Here is a 22746-nt window from a genome sequence, read left to right as displayed (position 1 = left end):
TTTTTTTTTATTATTGTGGAAAGAGTTCAGTTAAAAGACTCTGTCAGGAAAAGAGTACAATATGTTCTTGTTCACGTATCGTATAATAGTCTGTGGTCTGCAACTGAAGGGTGGATATCTGTGACAGAGAATATTGCCACTTCTAATCCACTCCAGGAAAGAAGACATGGAATGAAGACAGAGACAGTCCTGCTCGTCTTTTATGGGAAATCATCTTTAACCGCCTAACCTTGTATATAAAACCATCGTTAAACACCTTCCCGTGTCCTTGTGCTGCTGCACTAATCATCAGCCATTTTTATGAACACAGCTCTGGCTTTTAACTGGATCTCGGGGTCATTTGAGATGATTCCACTTAGCTTAATTTTCAGTTGACTCTCCCATGAGATTGCACTGTAAAAGCACAAGAGGATTGAAAATTTGATAACTTCAGAAACATGTCTGCACTTTTTAAAGCAACACTAAGTATTGTTTTGGACCTTCAGGCACAGGACTACGGAAGACCATGGTTTAATATAAGCTCTTCCATTTTAAATCAAGGTAAACCACGATCACTGACGGACAGCTGATGTATCTTTCTACATAGTGAACATGGGGACCAAAACCTCTCCTTTTTTTTTACACACATACGATGCTATGGTGTAATACGAAGAGGGGAGAAAGTCACAGACAAAGCTTCAATCAGTCTGTGAAAGATGAAGATTCAAGCATAAAGGCGTAGAGGAAATATGCCACCTAATAGAGAAACTATATCAGAGCACTTAACCATTGATTACCGCTCCCCTGGAGTATGAGCTTAAAGCGAACACAGCAAATCTGCTTCACACATAAAGCATCTTGTGCTGGAAACTGATATTTCCAAGGCTTACACTTGTAACTTGTGTGACTTTTATCATTTGACCACACAAGGATGAATTAAGTAGCAGATCTGGATGCTTCCGAGTCAATTTTACTCACAATTTACTGAGCCAGACCATGTCATCGAATTCATTGCAAGACCTGTGCATCATCTGGACGTGTTTGAATTTTAATGCACATAAGAGCGATGCAGTGCAGAGAATGTGGATGCCAAGATATGTGGTCTCAGGCCATCATATTGGATCGATTGGACTCCAAAAATCTTAGTGAAATGGCAAGTGTAACCATAGCCTTATGTTTTTTTTCATCTTAAATTGAATTTTATGTTAAATTTTCACATTCAGATCCATTATTTGGATGCAAATGCAAGCTCAGGTTCTGCAAAAAGGAGCGATCTTGAATTCACGGCTCCTGTGTCGGCTTGAAAAAATCTCTTCATCTGCAGAACAAAAACACTTAGCGTTGTGTTTCAAGTTTCAGAGATTTTTCTTTCAGAGAAGCCTTAATGTTCTGTGCATAAACTTTTACTTTAAGCTCAGAGCAAATCCAATATCTGTCACTGGACCAGATACACTTTTTGTTCTCAACAATCTAATTTAAACCAAAGCCAAATATTGAGTTTGAAGTCATGCTAGGTTAAATCCACTGAAAACACTGAGTCCACTTTACCTGTAGCACTTTTATCTATATTTTCTTTAGGGTAATGATCCCATTAGTTGGCTACGGGCTCTCCTTTTCTTTTTCTTTTCTTTTTTTTTGTCAAAATATTTTAATGCATTTTGGTAATTATAAATATGAATGAAACTATTTATCTTCCCCAAGCTGTTTGCTGTGGACTGATATACATTTGAGAGATGCAGCGAGTTGTGCAGTAGGGGGGAAAAAAATGTATGGTCTTAATTGTACCTATCATAGTAATAATTTATTTTTAACTATAATCCATAGTATATTAAAGTCTGTGATGCAAGAGCCATAACAACAATAATATATAAAATATATATGAATTCTATTGAGAGTGAGATTATAACTATTTTAACTTTGCAATAGCTAACGTTTTAGCAGGAGAAGCGCAATAATAGATACAATATGTCTACATGTGCTGCGTGTGCGAGTGCACATGCAGGATCCTGATGAGGTATATTGTATGCATTTTGTGTACATAAAGAAACAGTAACTTCCTGCCAAAATCTTTTACCAGGTGCCATCCACAGTATCTAAACAGAGAAAATAAAGACCTGGAATACTGTAAAGTGCAAAATACCACAGAGACAACATGACAACAATGACGTGACTCTTTGACAACAGTATGTCCTGAAGTGTGTTCTTAAGTTCTCTACTTGTTTTTGGCTTATCTGTACGGTGTTTGTGAATTTATCTGCATTTTAAATGAAAGACTGCAATGGATATTATTTATTAATTAAAGCGAAAAAGATTATCTTATATCTGTATGATTTTGCTGTATATGCTTGGTATGACTTTGACCTGCAGTCCGTCATTGGTGGTGTCCAGTGACATGGTGATCAGAGTAGTTGTTTAAGAAAGTTAGACAGTTTTGTCATTTAACTTATGCAGTTACAGTATGATTTAAATATTACCATTAAAAGGGCAACCATCTTATTATTTTTCTTTTTTCCCTCTCCAGAGATATAGATAATACTCTGGTGTCAGTATATCTGCCTCTCTTTTGTAGCAAGAATATATTGATAGGCTGTATAGATTGTACTACGGCAAAACTTATGTTTAAATCTTGCAAATGAATTCATAGTGGTGATGAGTTTTGGCTTGATGTGTGTGTGATTGACATGGCTTGTAGCAACAGCCAAGGGTTTATATTCACTTTGTACAGACCTGTGTCAAATAGTTGCAAATAATTCTTAGTTTGTTTTAACCAGATGGGTGGGGGTCGCCTGCATCGACACCAATCCGATGCTGAGAGGTAAGTTCTCAATCAGACGCACGTGCTGTGATGGCAAAGAAAAGAAAGTATTTGCAGCTGCTGTTTGATCCAGGTCTGTTGTTTCTTTCCGTTGACTTTACATTAACTCTACATCCTATTTGACACCTTTGTCTCTTGCCTTTTTTCTCTGTAGCAAAATATTCAGACATTGTGACCTCATGTTGGTAGATACACACATTGTTTTGACTACATGTACGACTTGACCTCAAAAGCACACTACTTGAAGTACAACTGGATATAAAAAGCTTAACTTTTTTTTTCTTTTTTTCTGTTTTTTTTGTAACATATCACCCACATGAATCATTGTCTGCCTTTTGAAGTCATGTCAAAATCTTAATGCTGTATGCCCATGTTACATTCCATTGTTTTTTGGGACAGTGCTAATATTTCTGTCTGTGCTTATGATTGATTCTTTTCTTTTTCCTATTCTCTTCTTTTGTAAAATAACTCTCAACACTGTACATTATTTATGGAATAAAACATCCAAACACTTATGTTTGAAACTTCACCTGTGGATTTTCGTTCTTTATTGTCGAACATGTGCCTCTCTGTGTTCTGAATAAAATGATATGAATGTGCTGAAAAATAGCTTTGAGTGACACACTATGACTTGATATGTGTTATATTTATTCTGCGCGGTGGCAATTCAATGTTCCTGTCAACTATTTGATTGGCTTAGTGGCTTAATGAACACGTGAGTGACAAGCCTTTCAGTCATTTTACCAAGACAAATTGACATAAAGTTGTAAAGTTACTCCTTCATGCACTATTATAAAGGGATAATATTCCAGGAAGCTTATTTCATGTCAACAAATTGCAAGGATGTTTATTCTGCTGCGGTAAAATGTCAAGTGAAAACCTTGTAAAACAGATTGAAAGTCATGAAAGTGATGCAATGAAATCTTTCATGTGAAGAAGATGTCTTTTTTTTTATTCACACTAACTTCTATTTGGCATTGATCACCACCATTATAATACTCACAGTTTAGCCAGTTGGCTGCGTAGCTGCAAGATAACCCTGTGTGAGAAATATCCTTGAATGACCCTATCTGGAGTAAATCCCTGGCACTTGGATAATCATGAGAGCTGGGAAACCTGCACTGTCCGCTGGCTCATGAAAACTGCAGCAGTAAGCTCGCTCATATCTGTGAGCGGAGTCTTTGAAATGATTAGTCAAAGGATTTTCCACCAGTGGCTTGGTCAGTCCACGTTACATAAGATGGGCAATTCCCTGGGGATGATCGGGATCTGTTACTGAACCATTCACTTCAGATAACTTGGAGTAATTGTCCACAGTTGGCCGTAATTGCGCTTTGAAAACACCTTAAATTGGGAAAAAAGGGCTTTGATGAGTCCCATTGCGGCGAGAAGAAAAAAAGAAAAAGAAAAAGAAAGACTCCACCAGTGAAAATTGGCAGTGCCTCATAAAGCATGGCTTTGGTTACTGCTGCTCAACATTTGCATGGGCTTAAAAGATTGAGCTGCTCGTCAGATTTGGGATTCAGATTTAAGATACAGGTAACCAGCAGCTCGTCACTGAGTTGTTGAGCCAGATGTTGGAGATGCATCTGCTCAACTTCTTGTATATGTATCATCTTGAATTCATAATACTCCCTCTCTTTCTGTCACCCCCCCCCCCACTCTCCCCTCCCCTCCCCCTCGCCTTCCCCCTCCCTCCCTCTCTCTCTCTCTCTCTCTGCTTCCAAGACTCATGGCTGTGGAGGATGAGTTAAGGGGAGGACCCATGATTGAGCCAAAAACCAGGATTTTCGCTGATCAGGTCTGTGAGACTATTTCTTCTCTCGTCGAGTCCCCCTCCCCCCCCGCCCCTCTTTTTTCCCCCTGCTACTGTTATGATTTTGTCTGCTGTGTGTATGTGGTCCCTCTAATTGTCTTGCCCTGTCCCTGACCTGTCCCTGTGTTTGGGTTTGACTGCCATCTGTCTGCCAACCTACCTGGGAGCTTTGGAGATCAAAGAGTGTCGTTGTTTTGCATTCTTCAGCTCGAGCTATCAAGATGTCTGACTCTAGCTGGGTTTGTGGGCATATCTGAGGCTGTGATGGTGTTGCCAGTTCTGTAGTTGTCTCTGCCGAGCATGTCGGGGTTAAAATCCCTTTAAAACCTTTTCCACACATGATGTAGAACCAGACTTGCACTCAGCTTATTGAACAGCTGAGCCCCAAATATTACTTTACAGTATGCTGTGTGGTGGTGATGGTGGTGCTGTGTCTTCTTTTCCTCAGTGCTCTTCATTTCATGCTCACAACCTGCCCCCTCTCTTATCCTGTCAAATTTAACTAGCCCACCTTAAAGCATGAGTCATGCTGTAAATATAATGTATGTGTGCGTGTGAACATATATATATTTGTGTTTGAGGAAAAATGGTAAGAATGAAAGAGGTAATGGGACTCCGCTCACATTAGTTTATTTTTATTATGACACTCAATTCAAACTGAAATAATCCTCTTTTTTCTGTTGTTGATGATTATCACCAGCTATGGTAGAAAAAGTTTTCACGTCTTTTACAAAAGCACTTAAAGTACCAAGAGTAAAAGTACTCATTATACAGAATGGCCCATTTGAGGACGACATATGCTCCATTATTGGATGGTGGGGCTAATTTTGATATTCAAACCCACCCAATGGGGCAGGTTTTTCATCCATCAGATACATCTATGATTACATCTATAAATATATAAATTTATCTATGTGAATACTCTCTATGCTGATGTAAAAGGTGGAGATCGCTTTTCATTATGGCCCCTTTTCAATAATCAGTTTCCCATGGTGCTTTAGGGACGTAAATAGTAAGGAAAGTATATGTGTTTGCTCACATTTTGGCAAACGTTTGGTGAAAAGTACACAGAATTAACAATTAGCTGCTCCTGTTTGGGATGTACCCATGGATGTACAGACAAGATGGATTATTTTGTTGCTATAGAAACCTTAAAAACATCATGATTCTCAGTCAAGTTCTGGATTTATTAGTTGCTCATTTTTATATGAAGTTTACTGCTGCTAATGCTACATCATTAGAGCCAAACCAAACAGTGCAGCTGCTATTATTATTAAATGAAACATACAGGTTTTCTCATAAATCCGTTGCTGTGAGTTCATTTGACAGTTAATGCTAATCCTAGCCTTCAAAAAGATCATTTCCTTATGAAAGAGCTCATACAGTAGCCCCACTTCAAATATTCCTTCTTGCATTTGGTCATACTTATGAATTCCCATCAATTAATTGCTTGAAAAATCAAAGAATAGCCTCATGGTAGATTTCTAGTTAACCATCAAAAGCAGCGGGGAGGGGAAAAAATAATGAAACATGCCAAGAGGGAAAAGCTGACAGAAGCTTGAGTGCATCACACTGATGCTCATTATTACAACTAATGTGACAATGATATATTCGGAGACAGCTCCACGAGGTTGTGCTATAAATATATATTGTATTTAATATTAATAATATGAACACAAGTCCTCAGCATTACAGAAGGTATCAGGCTTCTGTTCAGGGTAACAATGTAACTGATTATTTTCATTATCAATATGTCTTTCAGTATTTTTTTTTATTAATTTTTGCACTACAAACTATTAAAACAGTTTTATGTGACCAACTGCCCAAAACTGAAAGGTCATCAGTTTACTAATAATGTAACCTAAAATTCATCCTAAACTTTGCATTTTTTCTTTTAAAACTGCCCCCGATAACTAATCGATTTTCAAAATAATTGCCAATTAATTTTTTATCTCAATCAAGTAATCAGTTAATCAGAACGTCGTCACAGCTCCACTGTGTGTTTTCTGTTATGCCAGGTGGATAAAGTTTGCACTTCACGGCGTAGGATGATGAAGTAAGTGTTATAAAAGTGTGGGCATGGTGGAATTTAAGTTTGCAGCTTAGAAAAATAAATAAAGAAATAAAACCCAGAGAAACTTTAAACATTAAAAGAAAATATTCAGGACTTTTAGACGCCAAGTGAATCATGTTGACTCATGATCACTCTCAGCAAAAATGGTGTTGCAGCTTTTTTTTTTCCGGTGCTGAACATGTTCAGGCAGATTCAATATTATTATTCTGTTTTCATTCTGTGTCACAAAAATAATATTTGGGATAACGCTGTAGGACAACGTTGCAATACCGTTACATTACGGTACATAGTCATTAGAATTCAACATCTAATAATAAAACATACTGTAGTCCATGCATATAAGAAACATAAGACGCATTTGTCTTTTATAAAATCTCAATTTTATCTTCCTCCAGGTGCTATAATTTATAATTTATATTTATTTATAAAACGCTGTCAAATACTGTTTTGTATTTTGGCTCCATCCTCTGGTACGTAAGTCATGATTTAAACTGATGCATCAGGTTCAATAGACCTACATGTAGGGCTGGGAAATTAACCGAAAAGGTGTCGAAACCGACATTAAGAACCTCTCACCGACTTAATCTTGCTCTTGTCGGTTAATTCGGTTAATACCTTCCCCAACGGGTGCGATCATGAACTTTCCCCCCACCCCTGTCCAACTAACGTAAGTCCACGCTCACTCAAAGCGAAGCTGCCGATACTGATAAGATGACACGAGCGCAAACACCGAGCCGCAACCCGAGCAGCTTCTGCCTAAACAGAACGCAGTCGTTTGGGAACATTTCGGCTCCAATTTGTTTAATCACTTTGGAACACAATCACATTTCTGAAAGTGAAGAGCGCTTGGCTTAAAAAAAGTAAACCAAAAAACCAAAGCATTCTTTGTAATTGAGGTAAAAGTTTGAAATAATCATGAAATAGATTTTAAATGTCATATTGCCCAGCTTGACGACGTGACTATGATTCTATGGTTGTATTAAGTAAAATAATTAATTGGAGGTCTAGACAAGTTTATTCATATTTATGTGTATGAAAAAAAAGAAGAAATGTTCAGTTTTTAGAATCCAAAAAAATAGAGAGTAGTTAATACTTTAACAAGCTTGTAAGCCCGTGAAGCCGGAGCTGTTGAGAAGAGCGTTAAAGGGTTGTACCGGTCTACCAGTTTCTACCTGCGGGTGGTGCTATACTAGAAGTCAGGAGGTCACCAGTGTGAGACAATCCGTCCAATCATTGTTGAGGTATTTGCTGGGTATGTAACGAGATAAGGAAAATACGATTATGTTGAAATGCTGCTTTAATCTACATGCAGCTCATTGTGCTTGAAGCTAAACTAGCCAGTGCTTTGAGTGAGTATTTATGTAGGACTCTTTCATCAGGAGTTACTGATTAGTTTTGTGTTTGAGCTCCGGGCTCTTGTTTCATCACCACTGCACCTAAGACAAGCAGACAGTTCAGTCCAGTGTGATGACACTCAGCTTTAATGGGTGAGGCTGGTGCACAAACAGCAGCTGAGAGAGCGCAAAGTAAATTAACAGGGAGTGAGAGAGGAGAGGCGTCGTGCCATTGTTTCCTGGGGCCAAGGCTACCAACTTCCAAAACAACACCACCACATTTAATTAGGCTTCACATAATAACACAGGTGCAGGATGATGGTGCCATAATCCTTCCCACAGCAGTACCTCATACCTACCGAATAAACATACGCAGCAAAAAGTAGTTAACTTCCCACAAGATATTTTAAGATTTCAGTACTGTATGTGTTATTATCCAATAAACTTCAGCAACTGATGATACTAATAATAGCCAAATAAATAAACTAGGCGCGGTAGTGTGGTATTTGCTATCTACTGTATCCATCCCATTGATATCAACGAGGGTAGGCTAAATAACAAACACTGTACCATTAACTTCATCCCCCAAAATCACAAGTTAAATAAACATGTCTCTAAAACAGATTCACCAATAACTGCACATTATAACCCCGTGTGTACATCACAAATTATTATTATTATATGCACCTGGGAAGTACTGACAAAAAATGTAATATAGATGTCAATAAATTCAAGCACTTAATAATTAATTGTAGGTTGCTTTGTCCCATTGACTATGACTGTGAAAAGGGTATTAAATTCCTTTCTAAGGTCTTTAAAAGTTGAATTAAGTCACTGCAGAAAGCCTGTGTTGAAGTTTGGTAGGAAAAGTGTCCTGGAAAAAGGGTTAAAAACATGTTAATCCACTAAATAAATTACATCAAATTATTACAGTGACAAAATAAGTATTTCTAAAGGGTTTTAATATATTTTATTTGACACAATAACCTTGACAAATAATTAAACAAGCTCAGTTGATACATTATAAATTAATGTTGAAGAGCCATTTTAAACAGAGCCAGTTGATTTCTTTTATTTACAAAGACATTTTGGTTCACTTTTTACAGTATCTGGCATTTACTGCACATTATCAGTTGTAGAACGTGAAACGCTTATCATCAGTTTTTAAGTATTTAACTGTTAAACAGATCATTTGTCGAGCCTTACTTAAGATGTTTTTGATTTGAATCGGGTGAACTTGCAACTATCAGTGAGGTGTATTTAATGAGGAAACGTAGTTCTCTTTGTTGCATTGATCATCAATATTTCATTCATATTTACACATTCTTTTATCCGTAGGCATTGTTGCAACTTCTTGAATGATGGTCATTTTTGAGTGTGTGAGGTTGAGTGTTTGTTTCAGTAGAAAAAATCCTGTTCTTTGTTGTTTCTCTTCTCTCTTCTTTTTGGATAAAGTGTGTTGATGTTAATATGATTCTGGGTTTTCCAAATGTGTATATATTTATCTTTATAGAGTAGATGATTGCATGTTTGGTATAAGCATGTCCTTGACGCTGTCTTTTTACCTTTCTGAAGCAGGAAACATGCAAGATTCAGCTTTCCAAAGTGCATTGGATTAATTAATCAGCTGCTTTCAGATGCAGATGTCGTTTGGAGAGCACGATTAACGCCTTTTTTCTTTCTTGTCCTATAAGCATGATTTGTGTTAATGATACACAGCATGGCACGCTGCTTTAATGCTTTCAGGCTGTTGGGTTGTCTGATAATGTTGTGTGTGTTGGGTGAGGGTTGCCATTATGTACACGTATGTACAAGTGTGTTAGTCAGCATTTTTATGTATATTTGTGTCCTTTTTTCTGTTTTCTGTTCACTTTTTGTTGTGCATTGTGTATGTGCTGTTGGGTGGCTGTTGTTTTCCTCAACCTTCACCGCCCTTCTGAATCCTGCCCACTGCACACAAGCCTTCCCTCCTTCTTTTGCTGTCAGCTTCCTCCTCCTGCCTCCTGCCTTTCAACCCTCCTCTCCTCTCCCCTCCTCTCCTCTCCCCTCCTCTCCTCTCCTCTCCTCTCCTCTCCTCTCCTCTCCTCCTATGTTGATGAGATACGGTGATTTCTCTTAGGGGAGGCGTCAGTCCATCCTAGTGCAGCCCCGTCTCGCGCCTGTCCCACCCCGAGTATCCAGGTAATAAACAAACCGGCAAACTCTCACTCTCCATCCATAACCTGCTGCCTCTTTTCCACTTCTACTGTTCTCTATGTGCGTCCCTGTCCATATGAAGCACCCTGTGAACTCACTGCAAGCCAACACACTGACAGGCCCACTTTACTTTTCCATTGATCTTCCAGGAAAAAAAGAGGTCTTTCACAGAATGTTTGGACAGAAGGCGCTCGTGGCTCTGAGGGGCATACCTGTGTGTTGAAAGAGTGACAACAAAGCATTTCAATAATTTAAAGTTGCACAAAGCAACTTGGCAGCAAGGACTGTTCATCTGAAATATATCTGAACTGTAGTACCCATAAATCATGTAATGCTCTATCAGTAAACTGTACACAGCACCAGGCCGACCTTACATCACTTCTCACCCAAGGTGACTAATGTACTAGAGAAAGAGAAAAATCTCCTGTAGTTGAATAAAACTGTGGGTTGAACGTTCGTTTCAAATAGAGGGTTTTATCACTTGGCAAAATTAAAAAAACAGTAGAGGCTGAGTTTAATTGATTCAAGGTAAATAAAGACTCTGTCTCTCTGTCTTGACCTAGCTAGTGTGTTATTCTTAGCTAGCTAGCTAAGTTAGCTAAATTCTTAGTGTAGTTATAATTACATTGAAGGCCAACTACAAAAAAAAATTCCTTAACCAGAGGTTTCTCCTACTTCACATCTCTGTTAATTTTCAACACTGGGTTCATAGTTAATGCAGCTTCCACCATGAATTTGTTAGCAGGTTGCTTTGCAGGTTAGTTAACCTAATTGACTCCTAGTCGGCAGTACAGTAGCTGGTCCACACTGTTCCAACCATTAACTCTTATGTTTTTAGCATTTTCTCACAATCAACAGGCCTTTGACTAAACATTTGTTGTGATTACATGAGGAAAATTGGTGAATATGGACAGAAATACAATTGTACCCGAGGTGTTAACTAACTTAGCCAACTGGCAAAATATGCTCGCAGCTAGTTAGCAAGCAAAGCCTGGCCTCTGCTAATACTGCATGATATTCCCACTCTAAAAAAAAGAATGAGATCTGAGAAACATGTTTAATTTGTGTTTAATTTTTATTTATACTAAAGTATGGATGGGATCTTTTTCTCTGTTGCTGCCCCACTTTCTTATTTAGGCTGAAAAGATTTTATTTATTATTTATTTATTTATTTATTTCTATTTTATGATGCACTTTAAAGTCGCTTCCTCTCTGACGAATGACAAAAATTTGTAATTTATTCAAAGTGCTGTGACTGGCATTGTAAGCTTCCTTCTCCATCACCACACAAAAAACTGACATTTTCTTTGTTTTTTGAGGCAGGCAGAGGTGGTAACCTGCTACGGTTTTATTGTCACCCTCACAACACAAAAGCATGTCTTCTTGTATCCACTGGTAACTCTGGAAATGTTCTATGACATACCTCAAGTAGGGAGTTTATTTGAATTATATGAGATGAATTAGATAGCTTTTTCACTGTACGTTGACAAATGAGCACATTACATGCCTTGGCAGAAATATACAGAAGTACTACACTAGCTTAGAGCTTTCTAATGTCTTTTCAAAATCTTTGTGTGTGACTGTTGCAGCCCTCTACTAATGAAAATACCATTGCTTATTCATACACACAATGCAGTCATAACCAGCAAACCACAGACATATGTGCCAACGTTATTATTTGCAAATGATTTTGAAGTCATATACGGAGACCTTCCTGTAACTCTTTGCATTGGGTAGATCGCTGAAATGCAGAGAATTACTTATTAATTAGTGGATACCATTGATTGTTAAGGTTCACTATTTTCAGATGTTGGCATTTGCAAATGTAGTCACTCAAGTAAAGTCAGGAATTATGCGATTCATAAATAGATGCTAGAAATCACTTTTAGACAATTTTGATTCCAAAATTGTTATTTTCTGCCAAGCAAATTAGCAAAAAAAAAAAAAAATCCTAATTAAAACAGAATACACACAAACATGTTTTATGGTTCCACAGACTTCAGCCTGGATTTGTGAGCAAGAAATAAGATGTTAAATGTCACATTTTTGGCCTGTTTCCAAGTTGAACACGAGCCCAAACCTTTAAGTTTTAAGGCATTACCCTTCTTGGTGATGAATCTGTCCCAAAGTCATTGGAATATTGTGTGAATTCTCTTTTATTGTAGATTTTTTTTTTGCCTCAAATACACCATATCTTTTTACCGCTGTGTTTTCCTACACACTTGAACTCACATTTCCATTCAGTTTTTCATCCCTCCCCAGCACGTCCTCAGATAAACTACGGGAATTATGGGAAATCTCCGTATCTGACCCAGTCCTTCCCCGAAGAACACTGATTAATGTGCACATGTTTTTTCGTGTGTTTTCTGTGTGTTTAAGTGAGTCTGTGTCTCTGATATTTATCTGTTCGTGTATGTGTTTGGCACCTGGGCACATTATTTGGTTGAATGGTGGCAGAGGTCGGTTGTTATTGTGCGTCTGATGATGTGTGACATGCGTACTATGTTGACTTTTTGTTTTTGCATCAGACTTAGGAGCTCTTCACCTGGCAAGCTAGTCATCTTAAATCTTCCAGGGGTTTCCTTTTCATTTTTAATTGTAAATACTTTTTAAACTTACACACACAGCAGGTTTTTATTTCAAATGTGGAGATGAGGAAGAGTTCACAGTTTGCTCTAGATATCAAAACTGATTGGAGATTGGAGGAGATGGGTAAGAACCTGTGTGTGCAATTCTCTACCTAACATACACCTAACATTTCAGTACTCCACCAAGTGTTCTGTGTTCCTGTCTCCAGTACCGCAGTTTTCATTAGCATAAAAAACACTCATACCCAGCTGTAATTTGAATGCATCAAGTAATCAAACACTACAGTCCACAGAGAGTGAAGCAAGTTTGGTAAGTTAAAAAAAAAGGATGTCAGTAAACATTTTTGCCATGTCTTTGTTCAGCTGCTTGATTTCTGAGTTTAATAGACATGTGTAATGGTCTACACATGGATATTAAATGACACTGTTGGTTGTGTTGGAGAGTAATAAAACAAGTGTCAGTGGAGTCATGTTACTGGCATCCTGTAACTGTCTGTACCACAGTAGATAGCTGTTCATAGCACCAGTTAGCAACTGAAAATGTTTTCATTCATTTTGGTTCTGATTGAGAAGAGAAAAGGCCTGCTAATTCACATCAGATTTTGGGGTAACTTTTTTTTTTTTTTTCTTTCTGCTTTTCACTTTTTCTTTAAGTGAAGTGGAAACATCTTCCACTCACAATGGACACACCCATCAGATACAGCTTATCCAGTGATAATTTGATTTTGATTCATTTTCTCTACTGGATGCAGACCAAACTATCTCTCCTCCTTCCTGTCTTTCCCCTCTACAGCTCTTCATTCCATCCATGTTACAGTATCTCATACTTCATATATGTAAGCATTAAAGTGGTATTTGATGGCATACATATTTTTCCAATGTTTGATAAAGAACAAACCTGAGTTAAATTACTGCACATACTTCCAAGATCTTTTTCTGCACTCGTTTTACAGTTTCCGTGAAATAGAGTTTCTGTAATTATGTCTAGACACCACACAGCAAATGTGCCGGGCAAGATAAATCAAGTGCAATTATTTCAAGAGGTTTCTACCCAGGTCTGATGGTAAAACTGTGAATTCAGCTTTCAAAATGCTTCTATATTTTAATCATCTTGCAGTAGCTCTTGGATACATTAAGCACCACTATGAATAGAGTCCTCATAGTTGTCTATTGGCACAATAACCCAATTGTTTTCTCTTCCCACTGCTCCTACACAGACGTCAGTGAACAAGACTGGGAGTGAAGGCTTGCAAACAGACCTTGATATATACTAATAAGGAAACTAGTATTTGCATTGCTGTTATTCTGCGCCAATGTAGGTAAGAAAAGATTGGCAAAACCAAACTTTGACCTAATCACTCATCAAAAGCTCCAACCCAGGACTGTACACCCATGCAGCAGCTCATTGCTACAGTGGGTTTGGGTTAGACTTTTTGGTTGGTGAATTTGACAGAGGTTTGGATTTCATGCCAGGCAATAAAGATGCACTTTTATCTTGCTTTTTAAATTTGGCGCTGAGCTCTATGTGGCTTGACTTTTTTTTGCATGTTCTTAGTCACAAGCTGATGCTACAGTACGTGCTGTTAAGATGTTCTTAAAGCCATAAACGGAGAGTTCTTCTTCGTCTTTAATCCAAGATATTTCCTCGAGCACGCACATTTACATAGAAACATAGTCGTTATTGAACATAATTTGTACTCATTGGCAAAGAATGACTCACTTGACTTCCTGACTTTTCCTGACATCTGTCACCCGACAAACACCCCTTGCTTTTCATCCCAAGAGGATCAGGATCCTTTGACCTCAAGAATTTTAATTCCTCCTTCATCCCTTCTTTCCCTGTGTCCCCTTTCCTGTACTGCCATTTTTATCGGTGTACGTCATGCATCAACTTCGTAACTCATTTGGCTCTCTCTCTCCTCTCTCTGTCTCTCTTCCTGTGTGGTTCTTCCAATCCCTTATCACTTGTCTTTTATTTTCTAATTCCTCCTTACTTTGCTTCTGCCATTGCCTTTACATGTTCTCATTCCAACCGGTTCTTTCTATTTTTCAATGTTGAGACACAATCACACCCCTTTCTGGTAAATCTTGTCCTCTCTTGTCCATCTTTATCTCACTGTTTTTACTTCCTGTCACACTCTTACACCTCCTCAACATGTGATTTTTTCCCCCTCTACATGTCACATTATGTGCCTTGATTGGACATCTCCTTTACAACTCCTCACATCCCTCCCATCGTTCATTGAATGGCCTCTCTTCTACGACCATCTCTCCCTGCTCCCACTCCTCTTTCCCCTCCCTTCTCTCTCTATCTCGCTAGGAGGACCAGCTTTCCTCCCTGGGTTCTGCAGACCCCGGTGTGAAAACTGAAGGTGGAGGGGGAGGTGGAGGAGGAGGACAAGGAGGAGGAGGAGCAGTAACCAACGATCAAGGCCTCAGAGTCTCTTCCTCAGGCATTTCCTCTGACAGCTCACCCCACAATGGAGTCCTCCCTCAAACCATAGACCCTCCCTCTCTACCCACTCCTCATCAACATCCTAGTCAGAATGGAGAGCTCCGTGGCAACCAAACATCCTCCCCCATGACAACGTCACAGGCTGGAACCACGGCAACAGCAACTACAGGCATAGCAGAAGAAGGGGGAGTAGGTCAAACACAACACTGAGCCAAATCAGAGAGAGATGACACAAAAGGAAAGGAAAACACCGTCCGCGTCTTTTCTTATATAGCAAGACAATGTTTTGAAAAGACATCACCATTGATATTCTTATTCCCCGGGCAAGAGAGAGAAGAAAAGTGTGCAGGAGACGAGTAGTAATCACACAGCTACTGTACAGTGCATAACACATGAACACACAACACAAAGGGCTCTTCAATGGACACTTGTTCTCTTGATGCTCACACGGAGCTTCAGTTCGTATCAGTCTTGCAGGACAAGATAATGATACCTTACCACATACTGTTTGAATCAGTCAAACAAAGCATTTGACGAACATACCAAGCCAATATGTGAACATCTGCTCTGTGCACTCATTGCCTGTCTGCGGCTTCACGAGAAATAAATACATGTGAGGAACAAGCACTATAGAATGTCTTGCACCCCAAAGACTTCATAGTAGCCATCAGCAAAGAAGTGCTATAAGATAGCTTATAGTAACTCTTGACTCCCATGGATGTAGGTGCATTAAATATGCCTATCCCCAACACGCCAGGCTGCAAATGTGGTAGGTCGAGATGTGGAGATGTAGTCTGGCTGTCTTAGTGCCTTTGAGTGTTTTACAACAGGGTTTTCCAATAGAGATAACAGGTGGAGGTCCATGTTAGCTTTGCTAGTAAGGGAACTGATCTGTGGGCTGAAAACAGATTCAAAGACACAAGATCAAGCATCGTAGAGGTCTGAGTGACGGAGGACGTTTTTGGGAACTTTTTTTTTTTTTTTTTTTTCAATCTAAGGGACTTCTTGTTTTTGGACTGAGCTCGTGCAATTTTTCTCTTCTCAATCTCAGAACCGATATGTGATAAACTGGTGCTAAACAGAAACAAATGGTGCCATTTTCCAAGTCAAATGTCTGTGTCTGCCATAGCACTGCCTCTTTCATGATTCACTCACTGTCTTTTCTCTCTCTCTCTCTCTCTCTCTCTCTCTCTCTTCTGCGATTTGTCTTTGACAGGACTTTACCCCCCCCCCTCAATATGTTTTGTATCTGTCTCTGTCTTTGTTCTTTGTGCATCCTGTCGTGTTTTTATGTCTAATGGGGGTGTTGGGGTTTCCATGTCTGTGTTTTTGAAGCGCCCTCCTCCAATCTCTGGTTTTATTTACAGTTAATAAAAGCAGCTCTCCAGCTCAAAATTGAAGGATCAGCAATTTAACATATTTTACACGGGTTATTTCAGATTTGTGGAGACCAAGAACTTAAGTGCTATTTTCAGAAAACACTATTCATTTTACGATTGGATGAAAATACTTTGACTGCAATGGATGAATGGAGTTTATTCCAAGTTCTCAAGTTTTGTTTCCTTCTTTTAAAAAGTGTCCGCCCATTGTGTTCAGATAGAGAAGATCAGTAGTGCCATGATTAGTACTTTTCATTCATTTTCAGTAACATTTTCTCTTACAACTTTCACCAGAACTAATGTTATTAATACAAATGCTAATCACATATTAATAATCGTCCCCTTATGTTTTTAGTTTTGGGAATGTACTACATTTTACCATATTCTATTACAGTGAACATTGCCAGGATCATTTTGTTAATTCTCAAATGTCAGTCATCGCTAAGCTTGCCATTAAGTGCCTGGGATAAATATATTGAGCATCCTTCGGCCAGTAGACTAGCTAGTCATCAACCAAATGCACCTTAAAAGCCTTGCTTATGACACTGAGGATATATTATACCCCTGATGCTTAAACAATTTGAATACTTTCATACTTTTTTGTGTAATTTACATAATTTGAAGTTGCATCTATTTCTGAAAATGTTTGAAAAAAAGGCATCAAACCAAAATTTACAGTACATTTAGAGTAAACCATTTCATTTACAGTAAAATTTTAAAAATGATGATTTGATGTATTTTTTAAATTAAACAAACCTCTTCAGTTTCTCATGTGTCAAATACTGAAAACACGAGTCTTTGAAATGTTTGTAACGTGTATCCATAATCCTTCATTTTGTGTATGAACCGTCTGTTGTAAGGTTTGTCTGGATGTGAATCTGTTTTTGTCTCTGTAGCCTCACACACTGGTGTCGCTCTGCAACAACTCAGCTTGTTTAAACGTGAAAGTTGAACCAAGACGAGTTGAAGAGTTTCACTTCAGCTTTGTGTCAGCCATTTTTCTCTAAAGTACTTATTTTGCAGTGTCAAAGGTCAAAATGGCCAATGCTAGTACTTTCACAAACCAGTGCTAGTAGATTAGTTTAGATTAGATTCATATTTACAGTGAATGTTTAACTGTTGAACCACCAAATGTTAATAATGCTAGCAGTCTTATGCAGGAAAAGATTGTCTTCTATCTAGACAGCTTGTAGGGCTACTTTTCTCTTGTGAAATGACTTGTGTGTGATGAATGTTGGATTCAGGGCGGGCTAGGTTTGAACATCAGTGTCTTTTCAGAGATGTGAGATAATCCGTGATTGAGAAATTAACATTGCTGTGAAAATACCTCAGTGACTCAGGTAAACAAGCAGTTGCCTCAGAGCTGAACACAAAAACTATAGAACAGAGATGAGTCCAGCTTTGGAAAGACTGCCACCATGCAGATACTCGGTCAATAGCTATGCTTCAATAGCACCTGATCAAGCACCCTCCCCCGTTTCTTCTCTCTCTCTGTTTCCCTTTTTTTCTCCCCCTAGCCACTCTCAAAGCTTCATGGAGGACAATGTGGAACCTAATTGGCTGATGCACCATCGGCAGTCCACAGGGTGGCATGGCCAAATGTCCAGAGCCCTCTCTCGTGACGCGATTGGCTGACAAAGGGAGAACTTGGGGCATTGGTCCCATTCTCTTTGCTCAAAGGATGGTGCAGAGCCCCAGCGGACCATGTAAGGAAATGCTGGGTTTTTTTTTTTTGGTTTTTTTTTTTACTTTACTTGGGCCCTCTCTCTCTGATTTGATAAAAGGATCTTTTTAAAGTGTGTTTGACGCCTCGTGATTGGATCTACATTTTACTTTTAAAAAGGTAGGCTGGACATATATTAGCATTTGGTGGCCTGCCAAGCATGCAAAGAACAGCTATGCAGTCTGATCAATCAGCAGAACAGAGGAACACAAAGGCCAAGGAAGCTGTGATGCTCAAAATGAGAGAGAGGGGAGATGTATTGTGGGGTAAGATGTATTTCAAAGGTGCTTGACTTCTCTTAAAATTTCAGTCAAAGCTGATTTACTTTCAAAGCATTTATTTCGCTCTCTCTCTCTCTCTCTTTCTCTCTTTCTCTCTCTCGTAGTCTTTTCAAATTACCCTTTGATTCCTCTTCATCTATTCACTCTTTGTCTATCTAGGATTCTCAAAGCATTATTTAACCGCTTCCTTCTTACTCCATTTTAAAACACACTTGATCTGTTTCTCGATTCATAGTTTTAGCTCTTCCGTTTGAATCTCTTTCAGACTTTGATTTTAAAGGAAACTAAATATGCACAGCCTAATACAACAAGTGAAACTGCTTCAGAACAAAACTCTTGCTTCAATGAAGACTTTGAAAAACCGGACAGAATGTTATTATTTATATTTCTATGATACTGCTTATTCTTACAATAGTGTTAGAAAAAACTCTTCATCAGAAATCTTCCGGAGCAGATATTTATTTCTTGATATAGATAGATGCCTCTATCTAATGGAAGTTCATAAATAATCCATTTTATATGAACCAAGTTTTCTTACTAAGACAATCTTGTGGAGAGAATCGTTGCCCTAAAGGACTGTGACGAAAGGGACAAACTTGTGTTTTACCTACTCCCCATACAACAGTTTGCACGTTGCTGTGACCTGTGCCCTCCTTCCTCTTGGTTATAATCATTCAAAAACAAAAACAAAACAAAAAAAAAAAAAAGAAAGAAAAAGCGGACGGATGTTTTCCCGCCCAAAAATCGCCATGGAGCTCTCCATTTTACGGACGATGCGAAAGCCGTTGGATAAGGACATTCTTACAGCTATTTTGTGCTCCACTTCGACTATCTGTCTGTAGAGGTTTAAAGCAAGCAGCGGATGAACTCTTGGTTTCAGTGTGGCCACATTTCTGCAGTCAAATTGCTGTAAAACTCCCCATTTATTTCTATCGATGGACTCCACTGACACCAATCTGAGTTGAAATCCCTGCCATTCCCACTTGCGACTGAAACGAGGACAGAGAGAGATATGTTAGAGGTCCTGCTGAAACGAGTGAATGTGTTTGTATATAAGTGTGTGTACTGGCTAAATCTTTGTGTATATACTGGATAAATGTGTATATATGGTATGTCTATGTGTATATACAGTTTGTTTGTATATGCAGAGTGTACAGTTATTTTTTCCTCTAATGTTTCTCTCTCTTTCTATGAATAGGTCTTCTCAAGTTACCAATACTGAGGCATGGAAAGGTTTTTAAATGTACTGACAGCTATCAGAGGCACTTTCTGTGCAGACTTAGAATATCAGCAAGGTCTGTCACTTCTAGCTGCATTCTTGAAGCTCTCATACAAGAAGTAACTCACATAATCTTAAAGCTTGCACTCATTTTCTGACCAACTAAAAAGCTTTTCTAAGTAGATTTGGGTGACCAAGCAATGTTTGTACATATATAGACTTAACACAATTTTTTCCAGAAACCTCCATCTGCATTTCTTTGAAAATTCTCGACCTGTTTTTGAGTTATTGCGTATCTGACTTTCACTTTAGGTTCCTATGGTATATGTTTGCAACGGTTGTCATTCAGAGTTATATATTTATTCCGACAACCCTTATATATTTCTTGAAATTTTGTTCCCCAAATTCTGCCTCTCATGGAGCCGTCTAGCCTTTTATTAAGATGCGGTTAGACTGGCGAATCCTTCCATGAAAGTATACTGTCATTACTTAACATTGCTTGTTTTTGTATAGGTCCTTACTAAATAAGTGTGCCTCCCCCCCTTATACTCTTACTAACCTTAGATCCATTAACTGCGCTGGTCACTCATATTCATACCCCTTGACAAGCCATAGCCCCCCCTCCCCCAGAACTCCTCTATTGTTGTTTTGACAGGACAGACATTTGGGGATTTTGTGTATATTAATGGAAGAGTGGTGTTGAAGAGTGTATTGCAGTTGTATATGGATTTGTTATGAATGTGGATATTCTGATCATTGAATTATTATTGTAATAATGATAATAATTATTGCCACTTTGATTTTGTTGATTAATTCCTTTGATGCGGTTGATGAAGATGCCATTGTTCCTTCTTTTTTTTTTTTTTTTTGGAATACACCGGAATTTATATTTTTCGGGTGGGTGAATCTGGAGATAGAAATACGTAAATAAATTAATAAATAAACAAATAATTAAATTCTTACCTCGGTGTGGGAATGTGTGTTCTGTTTCAGGCAGCTCTCAAAGGATCTATCTATCTATTTCAGAATTAAGGGTTAGTTATTTTTCTTATTGTTAGCAAGTCCTGTGAAAACACTGAAACCAACAATTAATTTACTTTATCCCTCTCAGTGTCCGTAAACCATTAAAAACACCAATAACCACTGTAAGTTGGAAAATACTCGCTATAGTGCAACAAATATACATTAAACCACAGAAAAAGAAAACAATTCCCCACAAATACTGTTTACTCCTGTTTGAGTAACATTTGCTAAAAATTTGTCCCCTGTTTTGAGAAATTATTTAGAATTCTTTGAAAATTAAAACATTTATTAGTGACAAATTTTTAAAGATTTACATCAGTAGGAACCAAGAGTCTTGGGGCTGAGAGGCTGGGAAATCAGACAGTATTGAGAGGCAGACTAACTCCCTGTTGGTTTGTGCCTTTTTATGGGATTTGTTGGCAACAACAAAAATATAGAATATTGCTAGCCTTGCCCATTTTTACATTCGTTGCTTCCCCTCATCCCCTGGTCCCATCGGGGAACATAACAGAGACCTAGCTTACTTTTTTCTGTCTGGAAGTAACGTTTGGTCATTTCCTCCAAAGAAACTTTCAAATCTGCATAAATTAACAGTTATTTTGATCATCGATTAATTTGGCAGTTATTTTCCAGGTTAACTGATTAATTATTTGGTCCATAAAATGTCAGAAAATAGTGGGAGCCTAAAATGACATCTTTAAAATGCTCGTTTTGTCCGATCAACAGCCCGAAACCCAAAAATGTTTCTTATACGATCATACAAAGTAGAGAGAAACCAAAAATCCTCACACTTGACAAGCTGGGATCTGCAAATGTCTGATCTATCATCAAAAATTCTTGTCAACTAACCGATTAATATACTAATTGTTTCAGCATTACACTACATGTATAGGCTCACAGCATGCATCATGTATTATATAAGAAATCAAACCATCTATTAAGACAAGAATTCTGAACTTTATATCTGAATTCCTACTGAAAAGATCTGCTTTGATGGTTGTACCTTTCTGCCAATGTTTTTATTTATTTATTTATTTTTATCATTTTCTAGATCTACAAGCTCATTCACTCCATTTTTGTAGATCACAGGTAAGTGTGTGTGTGTGTGCCTTGTGGTTGCATCACAGTGCTTGCTGATCTGGGTCATCCAAATTTTTTTCTGCATGTCAGGACTGTGATTCTTCCGTTGGTGAGCAGAGCAGACCATTTCTTCTCACTCTCACCAGCTGATGTGCTGAGAGTGAGGATGGCAGGGAGGATCTGGGAGCTGGGGACTCGACTGAATATAGCAAGCTTGTAATTATCCTCATCCTCCTACACTTAATCGCCTGCAGTTCCTCAGTGGGTTGGCAACTTCTGAGTTTGGACAGAGCAGGAAAAAAATGAGCACAATGGAAGAGCAATGGTTCATGCTGTGTAAACAGAACAAACAGAGCTGAGCTTCCACCTCAACCTGCTCCACACCTGAGCATCAAATATACCCATGTACTTATTCTGTCAGTTTACACTCAATGAAATTATCAATAATGTTTTCATTTGCCATATCAAACTATGTACCCATGTAATAACGTGCCAGAATGTGCATTTTCTAATGTATTTATATCAGAATTACATTACATTTACAATTCCAGGCAAAAACACATCACATATAACCAGAATCTAGTAAAACTGTCCTTTTCTCTCTAACTCACACCCCATAGACTTACAAATTTCATTGATTTCCTACATCATTATTGCTGTCACCCTGTTTCACAGTCAGGAGATGCATAAAAATACATAAAACTATGGAGGCAAACATCCCTCAAAATGCCATTTCTGTGTGACTTCAATGTTGCAGTTATAGGGGTATTAAATAATCTCTGAT

At 38.3% G+C, this 22746-nt stretch overlaps 1 protein-coding gene across 1 annotated transcript in view; it reads left to right on the top strand.

Moving 5' to 3' along the window:
• LOC111222592 (ras/Rap GTPase-activating protein SynGAP-like) overlaps positions 1–15478 on the top strand; it is a 96901-nt gene extending 81423 nt beyond the window's left edge. The window contains exons 20-21 of the mRNA XM_022746385.1: positions 4523–4595; positions 15123–15478. Coding sequence (XP_022602106.1) covers positions 4523–4595; positions 15123–15467 — 418 coding nt within the window. The 3' untranslated portion in view covers positions 15468–15478. The remainder of the gene's footprint in view (positions 1–4522; positions 4596–15122) is intronic.
• Positions 15479–22746: the final 7268 nt, after the last annotated feature.

This window comes from Seriola dumerili, unplaced genomic scaffold (assembly GCF_002260705.1).
Source record: "Seriola dumerili isolate Sdu_G_001 unplaced genomic scaffold, Sdu_1.0 BDQW01000104.1, whole genome shotgun sequence".
Taxonomy (NCBI): Eukaryota; Metazoa; Chordata; class Actinopteri; order Carangiformes; family Carangidae; genus Seriola; species Seriola dumerili.
The sequence above is the reverse complement of the archived record's forward strand: the minus strand, read 5'-3'. Positions and strand labels throughout refer to the sequence as shown.